The sequence below is a fragment of the Staurois parvus genome, unplaced genomic scaffold, assembly GCF_062004578.1.
Source record: "Staurois parvus isolate SC_StPar_1 unplaced genomic scaffold, SC_StPar_1.0 ptg000106l, whole genome shotgun sequence".
Taxonomy (NCBI): Eukaryota; Metazoa; Chordata; class Amphibia; order Anura; family Ranidae; genus Staurois; species Staurois parvus.
Window position 1 is genome coordinate 2,717,704 of NW_028317902.1, and position 22,903 is coordinate 2,740,606.

Consider the following 22,903-nt stretch of genomic DNA (forward strand, 5'->3'; position numbering starts at 1 on the left):
TAAGCAGCCCACTGGTTGCATATTTTATCTATTTGTGATGTGAAGTCATTTTACCTAAAGACTGTCGGCTCATTCATACTTGTGATATCATTTTTTCTATTAATCTAGTGAGTAGAAGTGGCAGTGAAATATTTTCAAAGTAGCTATATTGAAATCTCAGTATAGTTTAATATTATAAATATACAGTTTAGTGGTCATTTTGGCCTCTATTCATTTCATCAGAGAACTACAAAAGGTTTGGCAACCATAGCTGCCTTTTGATGAGGCAAAGTCTAACGGCAAAGAATTGTGGGGTTAGTTGGGCAGTGGACTTTAAACCTTTTTGCTTCAAGTCACTGGAATCTTGGCTATGGACCCCCATGTCACAGCACTGAGTGGCCTGGAATATGCATTAAGTTGCATGCCACTTTATACTCGGAAGTACATGCTATTTTCTTTAGCTCCTAGCATTGAATGGAGCAAGGGGGGGGGGGCAAAGGAAATTATATGGTGGGTATATAAGAGCAAAGCAACAGATTTGCTTTAAAGCCACTTAAAGTGATTGTAAAGACTTTTTTTTTTAAAAATAACAAATATGTTATATGTGCCTGATCTGTGCAATGGTTTTTGCGCAGAGTGGCCCTGAAGCTCATCTTCTGGGGTCCCACACTGGCAATCTTGGCTCCTCTTCTCACAGTGCCCTCATAGCAAGCCTCTTGCTAAGGAGGCGCTCATGCAGGATTGTACCTGAAGTGGGCTGTGCGTGTTTTGTAGCAAACACAACGCAACTCGTTTGCCTGATTTTTCAAAGAAAGGATAGAATCTGCAATAGATTTTTTATTTTTTATTTTTTTTTTAGGAAGCAGGTCGCAGAGCTGTCATGGTTTTCACTTAAAAGAAACAAGAGTTTAATGCATCCCTTTTGACTTGGTTCTAAAGCTGGTTACACCTGGATGGGAATTCCACCAGTTCAGAAGAGTGGAGTCCTGCAGTCAAAATACTATGAAACAGCAGGGAGAAGTTCCCCATCCACCTCAAATGTGTGGATGGAAAAACCAGCTCAGTTTTGTTTTTGTGTTTTTTTGTTTAGTTGGCTGACTGAATGAAGGAAAGAAAAAAAACAAAACAAAAAAACTGGGTATTGTATGGGCAGCCTTTAGTCTTTGGCTATAAAGCTCAAAACAGTGATCTAGAATGGCCAAATTTGTTTCTGTAACTACAGTACAGTTTTCATGTACTATAATGAAAATTATGTTATATAAAAGTGAGCGAAAACTGAGAAGAAATACTGTCCACCTTTTTAATATGTGAGATTTTGATCTAGCTAGTTATGATGAACTTAATGTTCAACAACTTTTTTTTTTTTTTTTTTTTTTTTTTGTTTCACACTCATACATTGCCTCTTGTTCACTAGGCCTATATAACCAAGATATTGATGTTTGGGGGGGGGGGGGAAGAAGAATCTAAACCGATTTAGACCAACTATTGAAAATTAAGGTTTCAATGAAGAAAAAAATGTAAACAATTTATGGGTACATTACAATGTCATTATTTCAGATACTTGGAGGGCTTGTGTAAAGGATCAATTGGAAGTCACATTTATTTATAAATTCCTGTATATTTGTGTTTTTGTTTTTTATAGGGTCGCGGCCTCCTCCACTGGGCCTGTGATAGAGGACACACACAACTAGTGTCTACACTTCTCTTCCATAATGCTCACATAAACATGCAGGTAAGCATGCAGGGCTTATTTACACCGGCAGTGTTGGACAGCATTGCCAAACCACCTACCATTGGAAGAAGATTGCAATTTGCCTTCTTCCTTTATGGATATAGTTCATCTAATTTGATCTGGAAGCAAATTGGATCATACTTTGCTGGGTTTTTTGCCTTCTCTGGATCAACTGTGGGTATAGGATTATAAGGTGTTTGGTTTTTGTTTTTTTTTGTTTTTTTTTTTTTTTCTTCAGCCAGACTAACTATATAATTATGTAACAGGGAGCTGAGTTGATGTGCTTTGAAAAGAAGCAGGACATGTTGCATTTTTTGCTTGTGCGTTGTATACAATAATGCACTTTGAATAATGCTGTGTGGGGTGAAATGCTGTAGGATGGAACTTTTATATTTTGCCTGCATCTGTTTCCTGGTGAAATATGATGCTGTAATGAGTCCTACAGCGGAAATGGTGCTCTATGGCTATCCTTGTATCATAGCAGTTTGGACTTTATTTTGAGTAATATTATCAGTAATGGTATGAAGACCAACACTAAACAGACATTAGTGTCCAGTGTTCTCCACCATGTACCTGCTGTCCAGTGTCCTTCATTATGTTTGACTTGCCTTCAGGCCATTTGTGGATTTAGTTCTGTATACTGTTTTTGCATATTACCCGACAGTTGTGCTGTGCATAGCCCCTTTTTGTCCTGTTATTAACAGGCAGGATAGCGGGTAACCATCTGTTTTTACATTAAGTGTTTGTTTTTTTAAGCTCAGAGGCTTCTTTGGAACACCCGAGGAGGCATTTCATGTTTCAATGTTCTATGGTATTTGCTTGTTTGTACAGGAGATGTGTGAAGCTGGTAGATTATTCAGTTCTCTACAATCTAACATCAAAATATCAACTGTGATTTTACATTCCCATTTAAAGGTTGTCAGAAGTAGTATTCTATTTATTTCCATGAACAAATCTTTTCTACTGCATACCCAACTATTTGTTAATCTAGCAATCTTCAGTCAACATAAGTAGTTCTTTTGTGTTGATGAGATGAGTGCCTGATCCAGGTAGCAGGTAGGCAGTATATGATTAGTGTAGGCATTGTGCTGGCGAAGTCATTTTTCTCCTGTTTTAGTCCAAACCCTAAGTGCTTTGTTGTGTTGCACTGAAGCTTTGTTCTGGAACCTTTTCAGACAACACTGTGAACCAGTTTTACAGGATACCCCCTTAAAATACAGCCCCCTTCCCATACAGAACTTGGATGGTAGAAGTAGTTATAAATAAATGGTGCTGTATGGATGGAGGATGAAACAAGTAGCAGGGTGGGGGTCTTTTTTGAAGCTTTCAGAGGAAGACAATCCAGAGATAATAAATAGCAGAGTGAGCGTCTCCACGGGGAGAGATTCTCACAAACAACATTATTATTGAGCGCTCAATCCATTGCCAAATCCATCTCATTACTGACAACAACTTGCAGCCCAGACATCCTAAGAGCACAGAGGTTCTCCTGCTTCCAGGTCTTGCTGGATAGATTTCCATTCCCCATATAATAAAATAACTGGATCACATTTACAGTTCAGGTTATATTGAAGTATTCTTACTACAGTGGAACCCTTTATGTATATTCAATAAAAGTCTTAAATTGTATGCCCGTGTAAGCTACAGAGTAGCAGCAAATCTTTCCATGTCAACAAAAATACTTAGCTTTTGTTGAAAATTCCTAAATTGACACTAAACGATATGCTTATTCTCCAAAAGTAATCCATACACATCCATTACCTAATGGCCGTGTAATCCATTTTTCATTAAATTGACTCATACTGTGTTTTTTCTGCATCCATGTAACGCCGGTGAGCTCTTAAACTTCTCCTCTTGCCCCTCACTTTCGGTTGTAGGAGAAGTGCACTTTAGTTGCTGTCATGCACACTTCTGTACGCAGGCTACACATCCTGTGGTCCATAGTTCCTGGTCCATCTTGGGAGCAAGCAAAAAGTGTGGCTATGTTCTTACCTACAGTGGAACAAACATGTTATACTTGCCTCCTCTGTGTCATGGTTTTGGCTTCCTCCTCTTCTCAGGTCCCTTGCTGGCGCTCCTGCCCCAAGTAGAACAAGTAGCTTGCTATGGCAGCACCCAAGAAGGCTCACTCCTGAGCCACTTGTCTGTGTGTCCATTCACAAACAGAGCCGTGGCTTGTCCCTACCCCCTATCTCTGCTCATTCGCTCACTAGCTGTGATTGACAGCACTATTCTGACTCGGATTGTGGTGATAGCAATTTATCCCTTGTGAGACCTCTGCCTAGCCTGTATAAGCAGATATAATCACTGTGGGCAATCCTTATCAGATAGCTGAACTCACCAATACTGTGTTCATCCAGAAGTTGCTTTATTCTGTACATGTGACAACAAGATACAGCAAAATGAATGGTTTCCAGTATTATGCAGTCAAGATGATACTTTCTGTAGCGTACTATGCAGAATACATGTGTCCCTGTTACATGTGGACTGTTAGCTGCCTCCATGACACAGGAAGTGCTGAACTCAAGAAGGGAGGAGCTTCATATACAAAGGAACTGTCATAGATCTCAGGGAGGCAATATGAAAAACAAATGCATTACCAAATAAGGCCACTGGTGACAGCATATAATTAACTATAGAAATATCCATAGGAAATGGTACAAAGACTAAACTATATGAATTCTCATGTACATTAACATAAATATTAACTGTGTAACAGCATAAGCACCGGGAACCAATAAGGAGGGAGAGCCGAGGCTCTCATGCACATTGCTGGATCGCGATGAGTCTCAGGAAAGTATTTAGGGGGCTGCTGCACACTTTTTTTTTTTTTTTTTTTTTAACCTTCATAGAATACATGAATGTAAAAAAACCTGGAGCCTTTACAATCACTTTATAAGAAAATTCTTGAAATTTTTTTTCTTTTAAAGTGGTAGTAAACTACAAAAAAAAAAAATCTCAACAAACACCTTCTGCAAGTTAAGAGCATAATATGCTAGTATGCATCACATACTAGCACATTATGAAAGCCTTACCTGAAATTTGAAGCCCTCCAGCAGAGTGCTGTCACTGCTCATTGAGGGTTCCATCTTCACCTTGTCTTCCTTTCAGGTTCGCAAGCAGTAGCCATCTGATTGGCTGAGCGGCGATGTCACTCCCGTGCACGATTGGCTGTGGCATGGCTCTCTCGATGGACAGCATGCCGTCTATTGGGAGCGCAGTGTGCATGCGCCGGTGACATCACCGGCGCTTCTAAAGTAAATTTCTCCTAAATGGTGCACATTTAGGAGAAATTTATAGCACTTACAGGTAAGCCTTAATAAAGACTTGCCTGTAGGTAAAGGCTATAAAATTGGGTTTACTTCCACTTTAAACCAGAGTTTAGTGTTAGTACAAATTTTGTATAAAAAACAAATTAGAAGCTGTGTGTGACTATTCCTTCCTGTTTAGTGTCATCAGCTGACAGTGGTGAAGGAAAGCTCAGAAACAGCATTACTCCCACCATATTCGGACAAGCCCAAAAACAAATTAAGTACCTGGTGTAGAAAAATAATAAGGCTATCCTGTTTCTACTACAATGTACAGTGCTGTAAATACTCTACAGGTTTCTGCCTTGTGCAGTATACAAAGCATGAAGTGAAAATTGTATGTTAGTAGCCAACCAGAACATAGGGGCTTGTGATGTTGAAAGAGAAGCCTGCAGGTGACTTTAAAAAAAGTGTAACTGCACTTTTGTTTGTGAAAACAAAATCCTCTCCAAGTTTATTATCTACAGTTTGCTTCAAGGATTTTAGCAAAACCTTTTTGTACATGCTGCTACTCTACTGAAGATTGAACATGTATTGTTAATACTTTTTACTTCCTGAGTGCCAAATGAGAGAGCCATTGAAAGGTGCCATGATCTCAACTTTGTCCGAACAGAGAATACCTTGTGTTCGTTCAAGAAAACGCAAGGTGTAAGCAGGGGCGTACTGACCATTTGGAAACTCGGGCACTGCCTGAGGGCTCGGGGTCAGTAGGGGGCCCCATGAGATGCCCCTGGTACTTTTTTCATAGACTTGTTTGAGTTTGGGCAAGCACACAGGGGCCCCATGATCCCCTATTGCCCTGGGGCCCCATGAGTTGTCAGTCCGCCCCTGGGTATAAGTACTCTGAATGGTGGCAGTGCCAACAGAGTGCCTCCCTGCTCCCTCGATCTTCCCTACTGTGTTCAGTGTACAGAGGGGAAGCTGCTGGATTGGCACCTGGAAGGTCACAGCTATCACTCTTATGTACAACTATAGTGATTTTTCAACATCCCCAGTTACCTTCCAGATATCAGATCATTGTGTCAAGCTGGACCAACATAAGTTTTAAAAGTTCTTTTCTGGAATTCTGCTTTAATATACAGTTGGCATAAATGCCATGACAGGTCTCATCCAGGCTTGATGGTATAATTTACCATTAAAGGCAAGCCATGTACTAAAATGTATTTATCTTTTTGCTGTGCAGGATTGGAGTATTAAACCCAAAAGCAAATCATTGCCGTTTACCAATCCTTCGATGTGATGCCTACATTTGTTTTTTTTTAGGCTTTCGTTCTTTTTTTCCCCTGTGATCCAGCCAGTAAGTCTGTTTTTCAAAAGTACTTGCTGTCCTACAGATGTATCAGGTTACAGGGATAAGACAAGCAATTAACACCGGTAGAGGTACTTACAATGATCAGTTTTATTTATTGGTGTAAAACTTTTATCCCAGGAGGAAAAACATTGTTTCTTGGAAATGTTTGACGTATTAGCTAGAGTTCAACTTTAGTTTGTTAGTTCATTTAAATCTGCTAGTACAACTAACACTCCCCTCCCTCCAGATTGACAATGCTGCTGTCCAAATCTGCCCCCTGTGCGCCTTCATTGTTCATTGGTAAACCGTAAGATGTGAGTCAGGGAGAAACACTCCCATCCCCTCCCCCCTTTTTTTTTTTTTTTTTTTTTTTTTTTTTTTTTTTTTCTTCCTTCCATACTTGGTTTAAACTGTGAGAAATGATGTGTTTGTTACAAATACAATCCAGTCAGATACAAGACTGGTTGCTAAGGGTAACACATCTAGTTATTCCTCTTGTGGTTTGGGAACATGATCCCAAGAACACTCCAATACTTCATATTTCCACATGAACGTCTATTGAAACTTGATTCTTCAAGCATTCATGGTAGGAAGAACCTTGTCCCCCCTCCCCTTCATCATCCATGTCCAGCTGGCAGCTTAATATATACGTGATGCCATAGAGGTTTGGTCAATTGGTATTGGCAGTGAGTGAGTGATGTCACAGGCCAGCTATCAGTCAGGTTCCCAGTCTGCTCGTCGGCTCAGGTCCGGGAGGGGGTAAAGAGGTCTCAGTAACTGTAATGAGCACAGGCAGAGCGAGGCACGAGGTCAGAGCTCCGGCTGTATTGGATTCAGATTCATAAGTTAATTGAGGGCAGAGTCCTCCCTCCTTACTGCTCTCACCACAGATCAATAACCATAAATATCTCTCCCTAAGGACATCACTCCACCTCCCATCTGTACCTTCCCAGCATACAACTAAAGCCTGACCTACAGGTGTAAGACTAGTCACGCCAGTAAAACACACTTACCAGTGCACCGAGCTTTATATTGTGGTCAGTGGGCCTATTGCGTGCCGTTAGAATGGGTTACAGCTGTGCTCATGGTTTTATGAGCTGCATTTAAAACTGCTGATCTCTGTTCCATGTTGCACTCTCCTCTTACCTAAAAGTCCAGGACTATGGGAAACTCTGAATGTGACTGTGCTACTATGTAATAGTGTTTTGGGGGTTGCCATGTGATTCGGATGGGGTGAAGGACACCCAGGGATTAGTGTGCGCAGGCATGTTTCTTTCCCTCCCTGATTGGCAAGGTTACTGCTGAGAGACTGCAGCTTTCCCAGCTGATTTGATTAGACCTCCAGCTTTATCCTTTACCCAGCCCCCTCCAGCCAGCACCTCCTGATCCTTTTAGCACAGACCCTCACTCCAATAACCATTGCAGCATCTTGTGCTCTCTTTTCAAACTCAATTCTGACATCTCACAAGGCAGATTAGGAAACTCTCAGAGAGGATTAGCAGGCGATAGCAAAACATGCACCGTGACACTCCCTCTGAGCCTCTTAAAACCCCTTACCCTTCTTTTATATTTCCAAATCCCAAGGGAGGCCGATATTGTTATTACTTGTAGTACAGAAATGGCTCTTGAGTTGTAGCTTGGTCCTGCATTATGCTTGCTGCTTGAATTAACTTTTGCTCTCCTGGCACTCTTGTAAGTCACGGTATTTAACTTTCTTTGTAGAAGATTAGTATTAACAGGCCCAGAAAATAAAATTGGATGACTCCTGTTTAAAGGGAACTTGTCATCCAGCTGTTGCCATGTAACACCAAGATTCGAACCCTGTCACAATAAACTGCCATTGCTCAAAAGCAGTGCTGGTTTCAGGGCAGGTATGTGCATGGTGCTGTAGAAATGTACTGCACCATCATAGAACAGATATCCAGTTCCGTTTTAAAGTGAACTTGACCTGACATAAAAGGTAAAAGTGTGTAAAGTCAGCACTACTGGCGTAGCAATCTTCCTTCCAGTTCAATTGTCAGGGGGCCCAAATGGACTAATCTTTCAGCTGGAACTCCCAAAATGGAACACTGTATGTATCCACCCTCTTGAACTGCCAATGTTTTTATGCACTGAAGCTTTGCTTCAGTTAGCTCTGAGGAAAAGGGTTGTCCCTCGAAACTCGTCAGGGGCACCTTACCTGATGGCGATGTGTCTGGTGGCAATTGGTCTATGACACGCTTTTGTGTTCTTTTTGTGAGCATTTTGAATTACATTTTTATTAATAAACAGTTTTACAGTAATGTACTAAGCGTGTGTGTGTGTGTGTGTGTGTGTGTGTGTGGTTTTTTTTGTTTTTTTTTTTCGGCATAAAAGGTGACTAAAGCACCCCAAGGTACTATACATGCTGAAGTACAGGTACACTGTGGTGTCAGAATATACCTGAATTAGCCTTCAAATTGATCCCTGCACACTTTGGATTCTACACCCAGGGTTCAAATGGGATATCCAGATTAAAACCCCACCCTGTGCAATTCATCTATTTCATAAACCTCAGTGGAAAGTATTGACTTGGTTATTTGGCAGGAGAAGAATAGAGTGGAGCTTTATGCTTTAAGGGGGTGGGGCTTGATCTTATCTGTAGATTTGTCTGTTGTGGGCCCAGGATGCATGGGGCTCTGAGGGATACATTTGAAGACTAACACAGCTACTACCGAGTGGGGTTCATTTACTAAAACCCGAGAGTGCAAAATCTGGTGCAGCTCTGCATAGAAACCAATCGGCTTCCAAGGTTTTTTTTTTGTCAAAGTTTTAATTGAAAATGCTGACATTAGAAGCTAATTAGCTGCCATACACAGCTGCACCAAATGTTGCACTCTCCAGTTTTAGTAAATCAACCCCAGTGTCTATTTTTTAGGCTTGGTCAATTTGCCCACTTGGCGCTAACTCACACATGATCTAGACTTTGAAACGATGTGCCTGACTTAAGCATTGCTTGTAATGATTAGCTAATGTAGAGCCTTCATCTGGGGCTATAAATAAGGCTTATGGGCTTTAAAGAATATCCTCAACACACAATGATGGGAATTTATCAGAACTGGTGCTTCTGTGCATGGCAACCGATCAGCTTTTATGTTCAGCTTGTTCAGCTAAGCTTTGAAAATGAAAGCTAGAAGCTGATTGGTTGCCATCCACATCTGCTCCAGATTCTGTCTGCAGGTTTTATAAATTTCCTCCTGTGAGGTTTTCATTTTACTAGATAATTTCTGTGTAACGGAACATCAATCATTCCTTACAGAAAAAAAGAACAAGTCAGTCTGTCCCTGCAGTACAGCAGTTTGAGGGCAAGCAGGTATCTCAGTGGGCATTGTCGGAGTTATCTGCCTGTTTGGTGTTCAGCTTCAGCCTCAGCGAATCTACTTGTGGTTGGTAGAAACATCTTGAAATCTTCTTTGGCATTTGTATAATGTTGGTTACCCAAACACACAATATTCATAACTAATGCAGCAGATAATATTGCTTCTATCAGGCCATGTATTGGATAATTTCTAAGAGCTAAGAAGCAATTATGAGCATTGAAAATACTTATTACTTTCTTTGCATTTCTATGGAAAAAATATGTTCATTGTAAATCCACCAATAAAAAAAAAAAGAGGCCATGCTGGGAAGAAAACATAGGGACGTGTGTGTCTTATGGATATAGTTGCCAGCCTTTTGTAACAGCAGCGTACCAGGGTCAGAATCTGGCTAAAGTGCTGCAATGACAAGTAATTTTTATATAAGTCCTAGTTTATCCATGCAGATGTTGCCCAAAAAGAAAATTTATCTGTTGCAAGGCTGGAATTCTCAGACTTGCATACTGGTTCCTAGTAATTATCAGTAACAGATTAAATGCAGCTTTATTGCAACATCATTAGTATGTGGCATTTGAGTCCAGTATTGACCGCTTTTGCTAGAGATCCTTCAGGTAGTTTACTTTTTCAGATTGCTTGTAGTAGAGATAGGTCTAAGCTACAAGGTTTAAAGGTAGATGTTGCAGAGGGTAACAATCTCTTAGATTGTAAGCTCCAAGAAGCAGGGCCCTCCTATCCCATTTGTATTGAACTGTATTGTTGCTGTATTGTCTCCTGTTATATTGTAAAGCGCTGAGCAAACTGTTGGCGCTATATAAGTCCTGTATAATAATAATAATGAGAGCGAACCTCTAACATTTCTTTGACTTTCCTGATTTTGCCTACTTGTGAAGGCATTTCAGAAAGTACAGGACCTAGGCGACATTCATTTTGAGCTTTGGCAGCCAGTATTTCTCCTATGACTTTTACTTTTGACATTACATCATCCCACCAATACCTGCAGTCACATCCGCAAATTCTACCATCTCAGAACCCCTGACCGGGCCTAATTGACTATCCCATACAAACCAATGCTTATTGTCTTCATCACTGAAATACAGGGGAAAAATACTGAAATACTCTCAGCCTGATGGTTGCTTTAAAGTATATTTTATGCATACAATTTTGGATAGAAAGGGGGGAAAGGTTAGAATTTACTGGTTTTCCTGTTAGATATTTTTTTTTTTTTTACTGTCTGTTCTAAGAACAACCGTTTTACCAGACATGTGAGGGAAAATCTGCCACTGAGAAAATAATAAAATGCTGACAGAGGTTCTCGCATTCCTACACTAAAAAAAAAAAAAAATTACCTCTGTTTTGCCATTTCCCCCCTACTTCCTGTCCTGGGAAAGACCTTTTCACCAAACAGAAAGTAAAGGAACTCCTCCAATGGTAGTCAAATCTGATGGGAGTTCTAATCCTTCCCCACTCGATCCAAAGCTAAAGAAAGTTTTGGCTTTAAGACTGAATTCACACTTTTATGGTGGATCAAGGTACAGATGAATGTAAACGTAACAAAAAAGGGTAGTTTGTTTCTTTGAGTTGTGATACCGGGTATTAGGTGCATTGGGGTGCCAAATGAATGGCACACCAAAACACATTTCTTTATCGTACATCACGGGACACAAAGCAGGATATTCATGACCATGTGGCTTATATGCCACCTATAGGTGAATGGACACTGGCTGACCAATCAGAGAGGAGGTCCTCCCCTATATAACCCCACCTACACAGGCAGTATATCAGTTTTTTCCGTCAGTGTCTGTAAGGTGGATGTTCACTGAAATTGTTGCATGTGCTCTTGGCGCATACCTGAAGGTCCAGAATGGTTCTATTGTAGAATCGAGGACTTTAATTGAATCCATTTGGAGAGCTGTTATCCAGCGATGCTCGGTTACCATCCATTTTGGCTAAGAATTCTCGGGTTTTGCTTGTAATGCAGCCTTACTGCACTGAACCCCGCGTAGATGGAATCCTGTGCAGTTTTAAAACCTGACCAAGGCGCTTTCCAGCAGGGTGATATATGGGTCAGAGGCAGTGGCCCTACATTATGGGGACCATGTCCTTTGAAGATCTGTATGACCTTGCCTGCCGTGATGGGTGAAAGTTGGTGCCTGGCGGAGGTCAGGGACCTGTGGTGGGGACTGGTAAGCTTTTTTTTTTTTTTTTTTTTTTTTTTTTTCTCTCTCCCTCTGTCTCTGTAAGGAGAAAAAAAAGTTCAGATTTGGAGGTAAAAGGAGAGGTGTTTGTTTGGCCAAAGTTTTTTCCACCAGGGGGAGTGCTCACAGCATTTTAGCCCGGGACATGTTTGCCTGTTTCTGTTGTGATCACTAGAGGGAACATTCTGTAGCCAGCCATTGGCCCTGGGGCACGTGCACGGCCGTGTGTGCACGCACGCATGTGCAGTAGCGGCTGGAAATGGAAGTCGGCCATATTTATTTATCAGGAGGCCTGGGAACACGTGGGCTGCTGCTGTGGGTAGATTCCTGTGGCCTGGACACAGAGCAGGCTAATCAGTGGGGCACGTGTGTATTCTCCTGAGGGGGAAGGAGCATTGGCCGGTCAGTCAGGAGCCGACTTTTGGTGGCCCAGAAGGTCAGCAATTTACATTGAGTGTTTTCTTCAGCACACTACTTGCATAGCTGTATCTTATGGTCTGCCTTTGCTATTGGAGGTGCACAGGTTTTTACACTATCTGAAGTAATGTCTTCCAGAAAGTGGAGTGGGGGAGTCACAGCAGGAAGGGTCACTAATGTGCCACCACCAGGTCCTGAGGAACCTAGCCGAATGTCTGCTGTAATATCCTCTCCTGAGAGGCCAGAAGCGACTGGGCAGTCTGAACCACTGCGCTTATCTGGCATTGTGGCTACTATTGGGGCATATGTAACCAAGGATGATCTTGCTTCAGCTTTAGCGGGGTTTGGGGATAAGATTGCAGGGATGATTTAATCGGTTTCTCAGGGGACTAAGAAGCCGGAGAGATCCCAGTCACTGGAACCACCAATCCTGGAGCAGGAATGGGTGGAAACTGAGGATGAAGAAAGAACTGGAGGAAGGTCAGGCAGTACTCTGTACTACTGTATTCTTTGAAGCCTCCACAGAGTACTCAGGCCTGTTCCAGTGCATCCTTTTCTAGAGAAAAATAGTCAGGTCCATAAATATTGGGACATCGACACAATTCTAACATTTTTGGCTCTATACACCACCACAATGGATTTGAAATGAAACGAACAAGATGTGCTTTAACTGCAGACTGTCAGCTTTAATTTGAGGGTATTTACATCCAAATCAGGTGAACGGTGTAGGAATTACAACAGTTTGCATATGTGCCTCCCACTTGTTAAGGGACCTAAAGTAATGGGACAATTGGCTTCTCAGCTGTTCCATGGCCAGGTGTGTGTTCTTCCCTCATTATCCCAATTACAAGTACACTTGAAATGAACTCTGGACCTTTTTATCTGCTATTTTATTTGGAATCTGTTGCTGTCAACTCTCAAGATGAGATCCAAAGAGCTGTCACTATCAGTGAAGCAAGCCATCATTAGGCTGAAAAAACAAAACAAACCCATCTGAGATAACAAACATTAGGCGTGGCCAAAACAACTGTTTGGAACATTCTTAAAAAGAAGGAATGCACCGGTGAGCTCAGCAACACCAAAAGACCTGGAAGACCACGGAAAACTGTGGTGGATGACCGAAGAATTCTTTCCCTGGTGAAGAAAACATCCTTCACAACAGTTGGCCCGATTAAGAACACTCTCCAGGAGGTAAGTGTATTTGTGTTGTGTCAAAGTCAACAAACAAGAGAAGACTTCACCAGAGTGAATACAGAGGGTTCACCACAAGATGTAAACCATTGGTGAGCCTCAAAAACAGGAAGGCCAGATTAGAGTTTGCCAAACGACATCTAAAAAATCCTTCACAGTTCTGGAACAACATCCTATGGACAGATGAGACCGAGATCAACTTGTACCAGAGTGATGGGAAGAGAGAGTATGGAGAAGGAAAGGAACTGCTCATGACCTGAAGCATACCACCTCATCAGTGAAGCATGGTGGTGGTAGTGTCATGGCGTAGGCATGTATGACTGCCAATGGAACTGATTCTCTTGTATTTATTGATGATGTGACTGCTGACAAAAGCAGCAGGATGAATTCTGAAGTGTTTCGGGCAATATTATCTGCTCATATTCAGCCAAATGCTTCAGAACTCATTGGACGCCGCTTCACAGTGCAGATGGATAATGACCCAAAGCATACTGCCAAAGAAACCAAAGAGTTTTTAAGGGAAAGTGGAATGTTATGCAATGGCCAAGTCAATCACCTGACCTGAATCCGATTGAGCATGCATTTCACTTGCAGAAGACAAAACTGAAGGGAAAATGCCCCAAGAACAAGCAGGAACTGAAGACAGTTGCAGCAGAGGCCTGGCAGAGCAGGGATGAAACCCAGCGTCTGGTGATGTCTATGCGTTCTAGACTTCAGGCTGTAATTGACTGCAAATGATTTGCAACCAAGTATTAAGTGAAAGTTTGATTTATGATTATTCTGTCCCATTACTTTTGGTCCCTTAACAAGTGGGAGGCACATATGCAAACTGTTGTAATTCCTACACCGTTCTGATTTGGATGTAAACACCGTCAAATTAAAGCTGACAGTCTGCAGTTAAAGCACATCTTGTTCGCTTCATTTCAAATCCATTGTGGTGGTGTATAGAGCCAAAAATGTTAGAATTGTGTCGATGTCCCAATATTTATGGACTTGACTGTATGTATGCTGAGTGGGATCACCCAGACAGGGGTTTTGTTGCACTAAAAAGTTTTTTTCTTTTTTGTACTCCTTGGAAGAGAAGTTTAAAAAATGGTGTATGCCTGTAGTGTATGCATCTGTTTCATCCCTGAATAAGTCTTTAACATGTCCTGTGGATAATGTTCAGGCCTTCAAGAATCCAGCAGATAATAAACTGGAGTCTCTCCTTAAGGCCACCTTCTCCCTGGCAGGTTTTGCCATACAGCCAGCTTTTGGCATTTGCCAGAGTCTTTCTGACCGTGTAAAAGGACTGCTTTGAAGACCATCAGTGCGCAGGGGGAATACTCGGCCGAGGAATTGGAGGATGTTCCACATGCTTTGTTTTGCTGTTGATGCTTTTAAGGGTTCAGTTCAACAAATTTCTCGCTTGGCTCTCTTATCAGTACACATGAACAGGGTTTTGTGGCTAAAGTTAGTCAGCAGAACTGCCATGCAACAAATTATTGGCAGGTTTTCCCTTGCATGGAGAGTGGCTGGTTGGTGAAGATTTAGTCAAGTATATCCAAAATATTTCTGGGGGAAAAGAGTTCTCTTCTACCCTTTTTTAAAAGGAGAACCAAGCGTCCTTCTATTAAGGTGTCAGGAGCTTCGGTTGCTGGCCCCTCATCTACCAGGCATTCATTTTGCCGCACACAGGTCCCAGCCTCCAGGGGTAGAACTCGGAATCAAAACCGAAGGAGGCCCTGGATGCAAAAGTCATCCAAGGCAGTTCCAAAGTCTGCCTCCTTATGAAGGGGCGCTCCCACTCATTCAGGTGTGGGGAAGACTTTTACATTTTATTGCGGTCTGCAGGGCTCTAAACCAAAACAAGTGGGTCATTCCCACGATTTCTCTGGGGTACAGACTAGCATTTGGGATCTTTCCCTCTCCCTGGTTTTTAAAAACAAACGTACAGATGAATCCTGAGAAGAGCTTTGTTACAGGCACTCAATCGCATTTTATCTCAGGGGTTGACCATGGAGATTTCAGGGGCTTTATTCAAACCTGTTCAGTCCCAAAGCCAAATGGGGAAGTAAAGCCCATTTTGGACCTCAGAGGGCTAAATCTGTTTCTAAATGTCCGGTGTTTTCGTATGAAATCGGTTTGGTAGTAGCCTCCTTAAAGAGAGGAGATTTTTTTTTCTTCTCCTTGCGTTTATAGACATCAAGAACGCATACCTATGTGCCAATCTTCATTCCTCACCAAAGATTTCTGCTGTTTGCAGTAGGGACTCAGCATTTCCAGTTCATAGCACTACCGTTTGGTCAGGCCACAGCTCCTAGAGTTTTCACTAAATTTCTTGCTCCAGTGTTTGGACTGCTCAGAACTCAGAGGGTATTGGTCATAGGTTATCTAGACGATCTGATAAACCATGGAGAACCACCTGCGCTACCCTGAATAAACTGTTCTAGGAATGGGTTGCCACTGACACCTGGCTATTCACCTGGATAGAATAGGATCAAATTTATAACAAAATTGGTGCTGCGCTCCCACACTTGTACTTATATAAATAATTAAACCAAAATGAGGTTTCAATTACACCCCTTGTGAATCCTCCTGTGTATAATTATCACAAACTCCATTCTTCATATTAATATACAATCTTACAGTGATGTTTGATAAACCATATGAAATAAAATATAAATGTGCAAAACACAATACATAAACCAACTTGTGTCCCTAAACAGGGTGAAATCACAAATGTACTAAACCTCACGTGATAAAACACTTGGCATAAATGAATGCCCAAAGGTGCAGTGAAAATAAACTGACAAATGGCACTATTGTGCCCATAGAAACAAACAATAGGACGGTCAGGATACTTTAACCCTGACTATAAGACCATCTACAAGGACTATAATAAATCCTTCAACGTAAATATGCAACCACCACTACACAAGTGCCCACATGTACCAAAGTGTAAATTGCCATGCTCTAGTCCCCACTATACTGCTGTATAAATGGCAAAAAAAAAAAAATTAAATCAAATGAAAATCCAGTGACACTCTATAATAAACACATAACTTAAATCGATTTATGAAAGTCCACAAAAACACATGCCACCATTTATTAATAAACAAAAAACAAATCGTCCACGTGTGTAATCTTTAATATGGCTGGATATATAGAAACCTCCAGCGATAAATAATAAATCTGGCAGGTGAACAAAGTGTAATCCTTCACCGGTAAGATTGCCTCCTCACCTTCATGAAATGACCCCACAGGGTCAAAACGCTTTTTTGCTATTAAGCACAGCCAACTGCTCAATCCTCCACGTCCGATTCGGTATCACAACCGGTGGTATCCCCCTTCAGAACTTGCAGGTATCACCTCTCCTGTTATCTGGATGGTTTTCATATGATCTAATTGTACCTCAGCTTCCTCATCTGTGTTTATAAAACAAGAAGAATCGTCCTTCCATCGTGTGATATTTTCATTTATTGATGTAAAAGAATACTATAAATGTTCACTCACGTGTTATGAGAAAAAAATGCTCAAGATGGTGCTTCCACCGGAAATGTCACCACGTCTCAGTCTCTCGTCCGACTAGCTGCATCACTAATCACGTGACCTCATTGGGTTCCTAGAGCATGGCTATTTACACTTTGGTACATGTGAGCACTTGTTTAGTGGTGGTCACACGTTTATGTTGAAGGATTTATTCTAGTCCTTGTAGATTGTCTTATAGTCAGGGTTAATTTATCCTGACCGTCCTATTGTTTTTCTATAAGCACAATAGTACCGTTTGTCAGTTTATTTCCACTGCACCTTTTGGGCATTCATTTATGCCAAGTGTTTTATCACGTGAGGTTTAGTACATGTTAGTGATTTCACCTTGTTTAGGAACACAAGTGGGTTTATGTATTGTTTTTTAATGTGTTTTTTGCACATTTTATATTTTATTTCATATGGTTTATCAAACATCACTGTATAAGATTGTATAATAATATGAAGAATTGCATTTGTGATAATTATACACAGGAGGATTCACAAGGGGTGTAATTGAAACCTCATTTTGATTTAATTTATATAAGTACAAGTGTGGGAGCACAGCACCAATTTTGTTATAATATCTATTCTAGACTATCTGTTACTCAGGTTGGTTGGTGCCAGGTCTGAAGCAGGATGTGGTCCCTATGATACAGATCCTGGAACAGCTGGGCTGGGTGCTCAACTTCAAGAAGTTGGCCCTGGAGCCAGTACAGAGCCTGGAGTATTTGGGGATGGTCCTAGACACAGTTCAGGCAAAGGTATTTCTACCTCCAGGGAAACGTTGCGCCCTGAGGAACAAGGTTTGCAGTTTAAAAGCCAAGAGGTATCCTTCAATTCGCCTCTGTATGAGGTTGCTGAGAAAGATGGTATCCTTGTTCAAAGCTATTCCCTATGCCCAAATTCCACTCCAGACTGCTGCAAAAGGTACATTCTGACTGTTTGGAACAGTCAGATACAGCCTAGATTACTGTATGTGTGTCTCTAGAGGTACTGCAAAGCCTGAATTGGTGGTTGATGATTTGGAGAGAGGGAGATCCTTTCGGCCAGTGGTGTGCACATTGGTAACCACCGATGCCAGCCTCTCAGGTTGGGGGGCTTTCCTGGAGGAGGCCACAGTTTAGGGAACATGACTTCCACAAGTAAGGGTTTCACCCATCAATGTCTTGGACCTTTGGGCAGTGAGGCTGGCTCTGAGGTATTGGACATCTAGGCTTCAGGGTTGACCTGTAAGGATTCAGTCTGACAATGCCACAGCAGTGGCATATATCAACCACCAGGGTGGTACCAGGAGTCGAGGGGCTCAGGAGGAGGAGAATTACCTTCTGACCTGGGCAGAGAGATATGTTACTAGTTTGTCAGCGGTGTTCATTTCGGGGGTGGAAAATTATTATCTCAGTCGCTGGCGGTTGATTCCAGCAGAATGGGCTTTGCATCCCAAAGTTTTCAAGGGAATCTGCCAGTGATGGGTTTGCCTGGACATAAATATATTGGCATCCAGGTTCAAAAACAAGGTTGGTCTTTTTGTGTCCAGGGTAAGGTACTCTCGCATGGCAGGGGTAGATTCCTTGGAACCAGTTTTCACTGTTTTATGCTTTTCCTCCTATTCAGCTACTGCCACGTCTCTTACGTGGGATTCGAGAGGAGTCTATTCCAGTAATACTGATTTGCCCTGGCCTGGCCCAGGAGGGCCTGGTACATGGACATAGTGAAGATGACAGTAGACGGGCCGTAGTCCCTGCCGTATCGGCCAGATTTGCTGTCTCAAGGCCCTATATTGCACCCAGCTTTACGGTCACTAAATTTGACGGAATGGCTATTGAAACCCAGATCCTAAAGGATAGGGCAGTATCGGATTCTGTCATCTCCATCATTTTGGGTGCTAGAAAGGTAGTCTCTAGGAACATTTACAGACCTTTTGAAGGCTTACATTTCCTGGTGTGAGGTCCAGAAATGACACCCTGAAGTATGTGATTGGTAGGATTCTGTAGTTTCTTCAAACAGGGTTGGAGAAAAAATTGGCTGTTTTTGTACCGGGCCAGGTTTCAGCATTAGCTGTTTTTTTTCCCAGATGCCCATTTCATCTCACTCTTTGGTTTGCACTTTTTTAAAGGAGTCATGCGTATTGCTCCTCCTGTCAGGTAACCTTTTGTGTCCTTGGGACCTGGTTTTGGAGGTTTTGCAAAAACCACCATTGAACCTATTGGGAGATTCCACTGGTCCTGTCTCCTGACTCTTAAGGTCTTGTTTCTAGTGGCAATCACTTCTGCAAAAAGGGTGTTGCAGCCGACAGCTCTCTTGCAGAGAACCATTTCTGGTTTTGCATCATAAGGTGGTGTTGCAACCTCAAACGACTTTTTTTACCAGAGGTGGTTTCTAGTTTTCATCTCAATTAGGACATCGTTTTGCTTTCATTCTTTTCTAGGCCTCAGTCACCAAGAGAAAGATCTCTGCATACCTTGGATGTGCTACGTGCTATTAATCATGCAAGCCTATGGTTTGAAAGGTAAGGTCCTACCCTTTCTGGTAAAGGCACACTCTACCAGGAGTGTGGGGGCGTCTTGGGATATCAGGCGTCAGTGGCTTAGGTTTGCAAGACCGCTACATGGTCTTCGGTCCATATAGTCACAAGTTTTTTTTACCAGGTGGATGTCAGGGACGCAGAGGATTCTACCTTTGGCCTGAGGTCAGTGGCTATCAAGGTGTCATTCTCCCATCAAATTTTGTTTATTGCTTTAGGACCTCTTACATAGTCATGAGTAGCCTGCTCTGTGTCCAGTGATGTACGATAAAGAAAACTGGATTTTTTTTTTCCTACATACTTTTAAAATCCATTTCTTGGAGTACATCATGGGACACAGAGGTCCCACCCCCTTTCTGGAATTTATTTGCTTGCTACAAAAACTGAAGTACATCCTGTGTAGGAGGGGTTATATAGGGGAGGACCTCCTCTCTGATTGGTCGGCCAGTTTCCATTCACCAATAGGAGGCATAGAACCCACATAGTCATGAATAGCCTACTGTGTCCCGTGATGTACGCCAAGAAATGTATTTTTCAGGTAAGTGTGCAGAAAAAAAAATCCATTTTTTTGGATGCTGCGGTTATGTGCACGTTACTGTGGCACAACAGTGTAAACTCAGCTTAAGATATGTGAAAAATTGTCGTTGCAGTATAAAGCTTAGGCTTTTGGCACTCCTTTTTTGGATAATGTACTCCGTTATGTTTTTCAAATAAACCTACACCATTTACGTGTGTGCTACTGTGTGTGATTTTATTAACTTTTTAGACTCCACCAAAACTTGCTTTAGATGACTTGCTGTATTGTACTATGCTGTAGGGAAGAGATTTGTTAAAAATGGAGGTATCCTCTATTTCTTGTTACATTTGACAGATGAAATGTAATTGTAGTGACCAATATATCCATTATTTCATTTGGTTTGGTTTTCAGAACCATGTTTGTTACCCATCTGCAGGGATTTTGTTAAGCATTTCTCACACCTGAGCTGACCGTAACTGAAATCTATAAAAAACAAATTTTTGAATAAGAAAATTGAACCAGTAGGAGCTTCCAATCTGCACTTCATGTCTTGTTTGTGATGATGCAGTAGTGGTGGCTAACGCAGTCGATGATTCTCGGCAATCTTTTATTCTGCTGCAGTTTATTTTAGTAAATAATTTTAATTTGCGTATTAACAGCCCTCCTATCGTTAAAAGTGGATAGCAGTAACTGGATATATGTCGAGCTCTAAACGCTTCTGCCAGAAACTATGTCAAAGTTCTTGTTTAGAGTTCTTTAAGGCAGGAGTGGTATTCAGTGAGTGTGACAGGTTTGCTGGGGGCCCAGCACTTAGCCAGAGCAGGGAGGGGGGGAAGTAATGGAACTGCTCTTGCAATGTCCCTGGTAATAGGATAAATACAGTGCTTTACTTCAGGATGGTAAATGGGCGCAATCCAATTTCCATGATTCCATCTGCAGAAGCTGAGCACTCTCAGCTGCCACAGGATGAAAGTTATTCTCTGCTGACCCCCTCAACCTGCTGCTGAGCCTGACGAGGAGATGGGTCTGTTGATGCTACATATGGGCTAGCGTACCTTGCTACCCCATCAGCCTCTTCATCTCCCTTTTCTAGCACTGCTGCTCAGGTCACCCGTTGCTCTCGTCATTTGCTACACTGCAGCACAACCTCATTCTGAATATATGTCTCTAATAGGCCTCCCTGCCTTTCTCCAGGCTTTGTTAATCCTCCCTACACCCTTATCCCCCCTCCTGTTGTGCTCCCGCCTCTGATATGGCACAGCCGGTCTTGAGCTGCGATTGTGCTGGCTTTATGCTTCAGATTATACAAAGCAGATTAACCCTTCTAAACCCCTTAGATTTTAATTATTTCTGTATGTATTTGTAAAAGCTGCAGTCTGCTCCCAGCAGTTCCCACCTGTCCCCTCCTTCTATCTTCCTCTTGCCCCCGTTTTGTGTCCTGGATTCAGGGCTGAGGAGAGCAGATTATTTGGGGTGAAATTATGCTGGTGCTTTCTCCATCTTGGCCATCAAAATAGTTTTCATAAGATCAGCGGCTTGCTGATGATGTAACAGACTCTAGGGGGGTTCAGTCCCTTTCTGAATAAAGGACAAGTAAAATCACAAAGTAATTATGACTCAGCCAGGTCTAGCTTTTGTTCTGCCATTAAATGTATGTAGGTGGTTGCATTGGCAGCTAATTACAAAAGTTACTGGTACCATGGTTCTGAATAGCACTGAATCTGGTTGTAGAGTATGTGTATCTTCATACAATGAGGTCTCTTTCACCAACTGCAAGCTCACACATTGTTATACAGTATGTGAACCAGAAGCTACAGTGCCACTTAAATGCTCTGTGAAAACCCCACTGATCTAGCTACATGGGACTACACAGAATAAGGTAAATTAGGTGGTATTGTCACGTACCTGATGGGAGACTGAATTGCCGAGGTCAGCCTCACTTGTGTCACTAGCCCCGATCCCGCTGAAGTTGGAACAGAGGGAATCTAGGGACCAGGGGGACAAGAGCGCTAGTGGTTGTTTGCAGCTCTTGCAGATGATGACCTTGGAAGGCTGATGATCCTCTGATTTGGGCACTGTAGTAATAAGCAGAGCAGGTTTTATAGATTGCCAGGCGTGCAGCAGAGCAAGGCAGGTAGTGAGGACAAGCGACAGGAGCAGAGTCGTGGAATAGCCAGGGTCATCAACAGTCGGGCAGCACGGTGCAGAATTAGAAGGAAAAGCCAAGGTCAGGAGCAGAGCCGAAGTCAGGAACCAGTATCATTAGAGTAATCGAAGTCTGGTCAGGAACAAGCCGAGTCGGTAACGGAGGAATTGTACAGGAACAAGTAGGACACGGGGGGAGCTGAAGACCAGTCAGCACTGGTCAGTGTGCTAGTGCCTGAAGGTGATGGACCTTTCCTTCTTCATGGAGAACAATACCCTTAGCTTAACTAGCTTATATGTGTTATTTTGTCGACATACAAGCAGTGCATCCAGACCTCGCAATGGTATGGCCTGTAATAGGCACTGAATCCTGCATGGGCACTTATCATGCCACTTCGTGAAATGCATTGAGTTAGCCAAAGAGCACTATACAGCTCCAATGTCATGGTCCATTGCTATGGAACCCAGTCCCAGAAAATCCTTTTGGGTGTATGCCCACCGTGATAAGTAAAGCCTTGACTTTACATACAGACCAGGGTTGTATACAGGTAGGGCAGAGTTACCTTGTATCTTTTTGACCTTTACTGTAAAAATAGGATTTGATTGCAGTGTAAACTTTTTAAAATTGGTGCTAAAACTAAACCACTCAACTAAGCCTTAGGTAGATTACCAGATGTTGAATGCCACCTCTGGTCGCACACTTTACCGCCACTTCTGCCTAGAGTCTTTACAAGGTGCTCAGGTGCTACCTTTTACCACTAA

The 22,903-nt window shown here is 42.2% G+C and overlaps 1 protein-coding gene across 1 annotated transcript in view; it reads left to right on the top strand.

Moving 5' to 3' along the window:
- The window catches only part of ACBD6 (acyl-CoA binding domain containing 6), a 110,348-nt gene that overhangs the window by 57,824 nt on the left and 29,621 nt on the right, over positions 1-22,903 (top strand). The window contains exon 6 of the mRNA XM_089671482.1: positions 1,622-1,711. Coding sequence (XP_089527608.1) covers positions 1,622-1,711 — 90 coding nt within the window. The remainder of the gene's footprint in view (positions 1-1,621; positions 1,712-22,903) is intronic.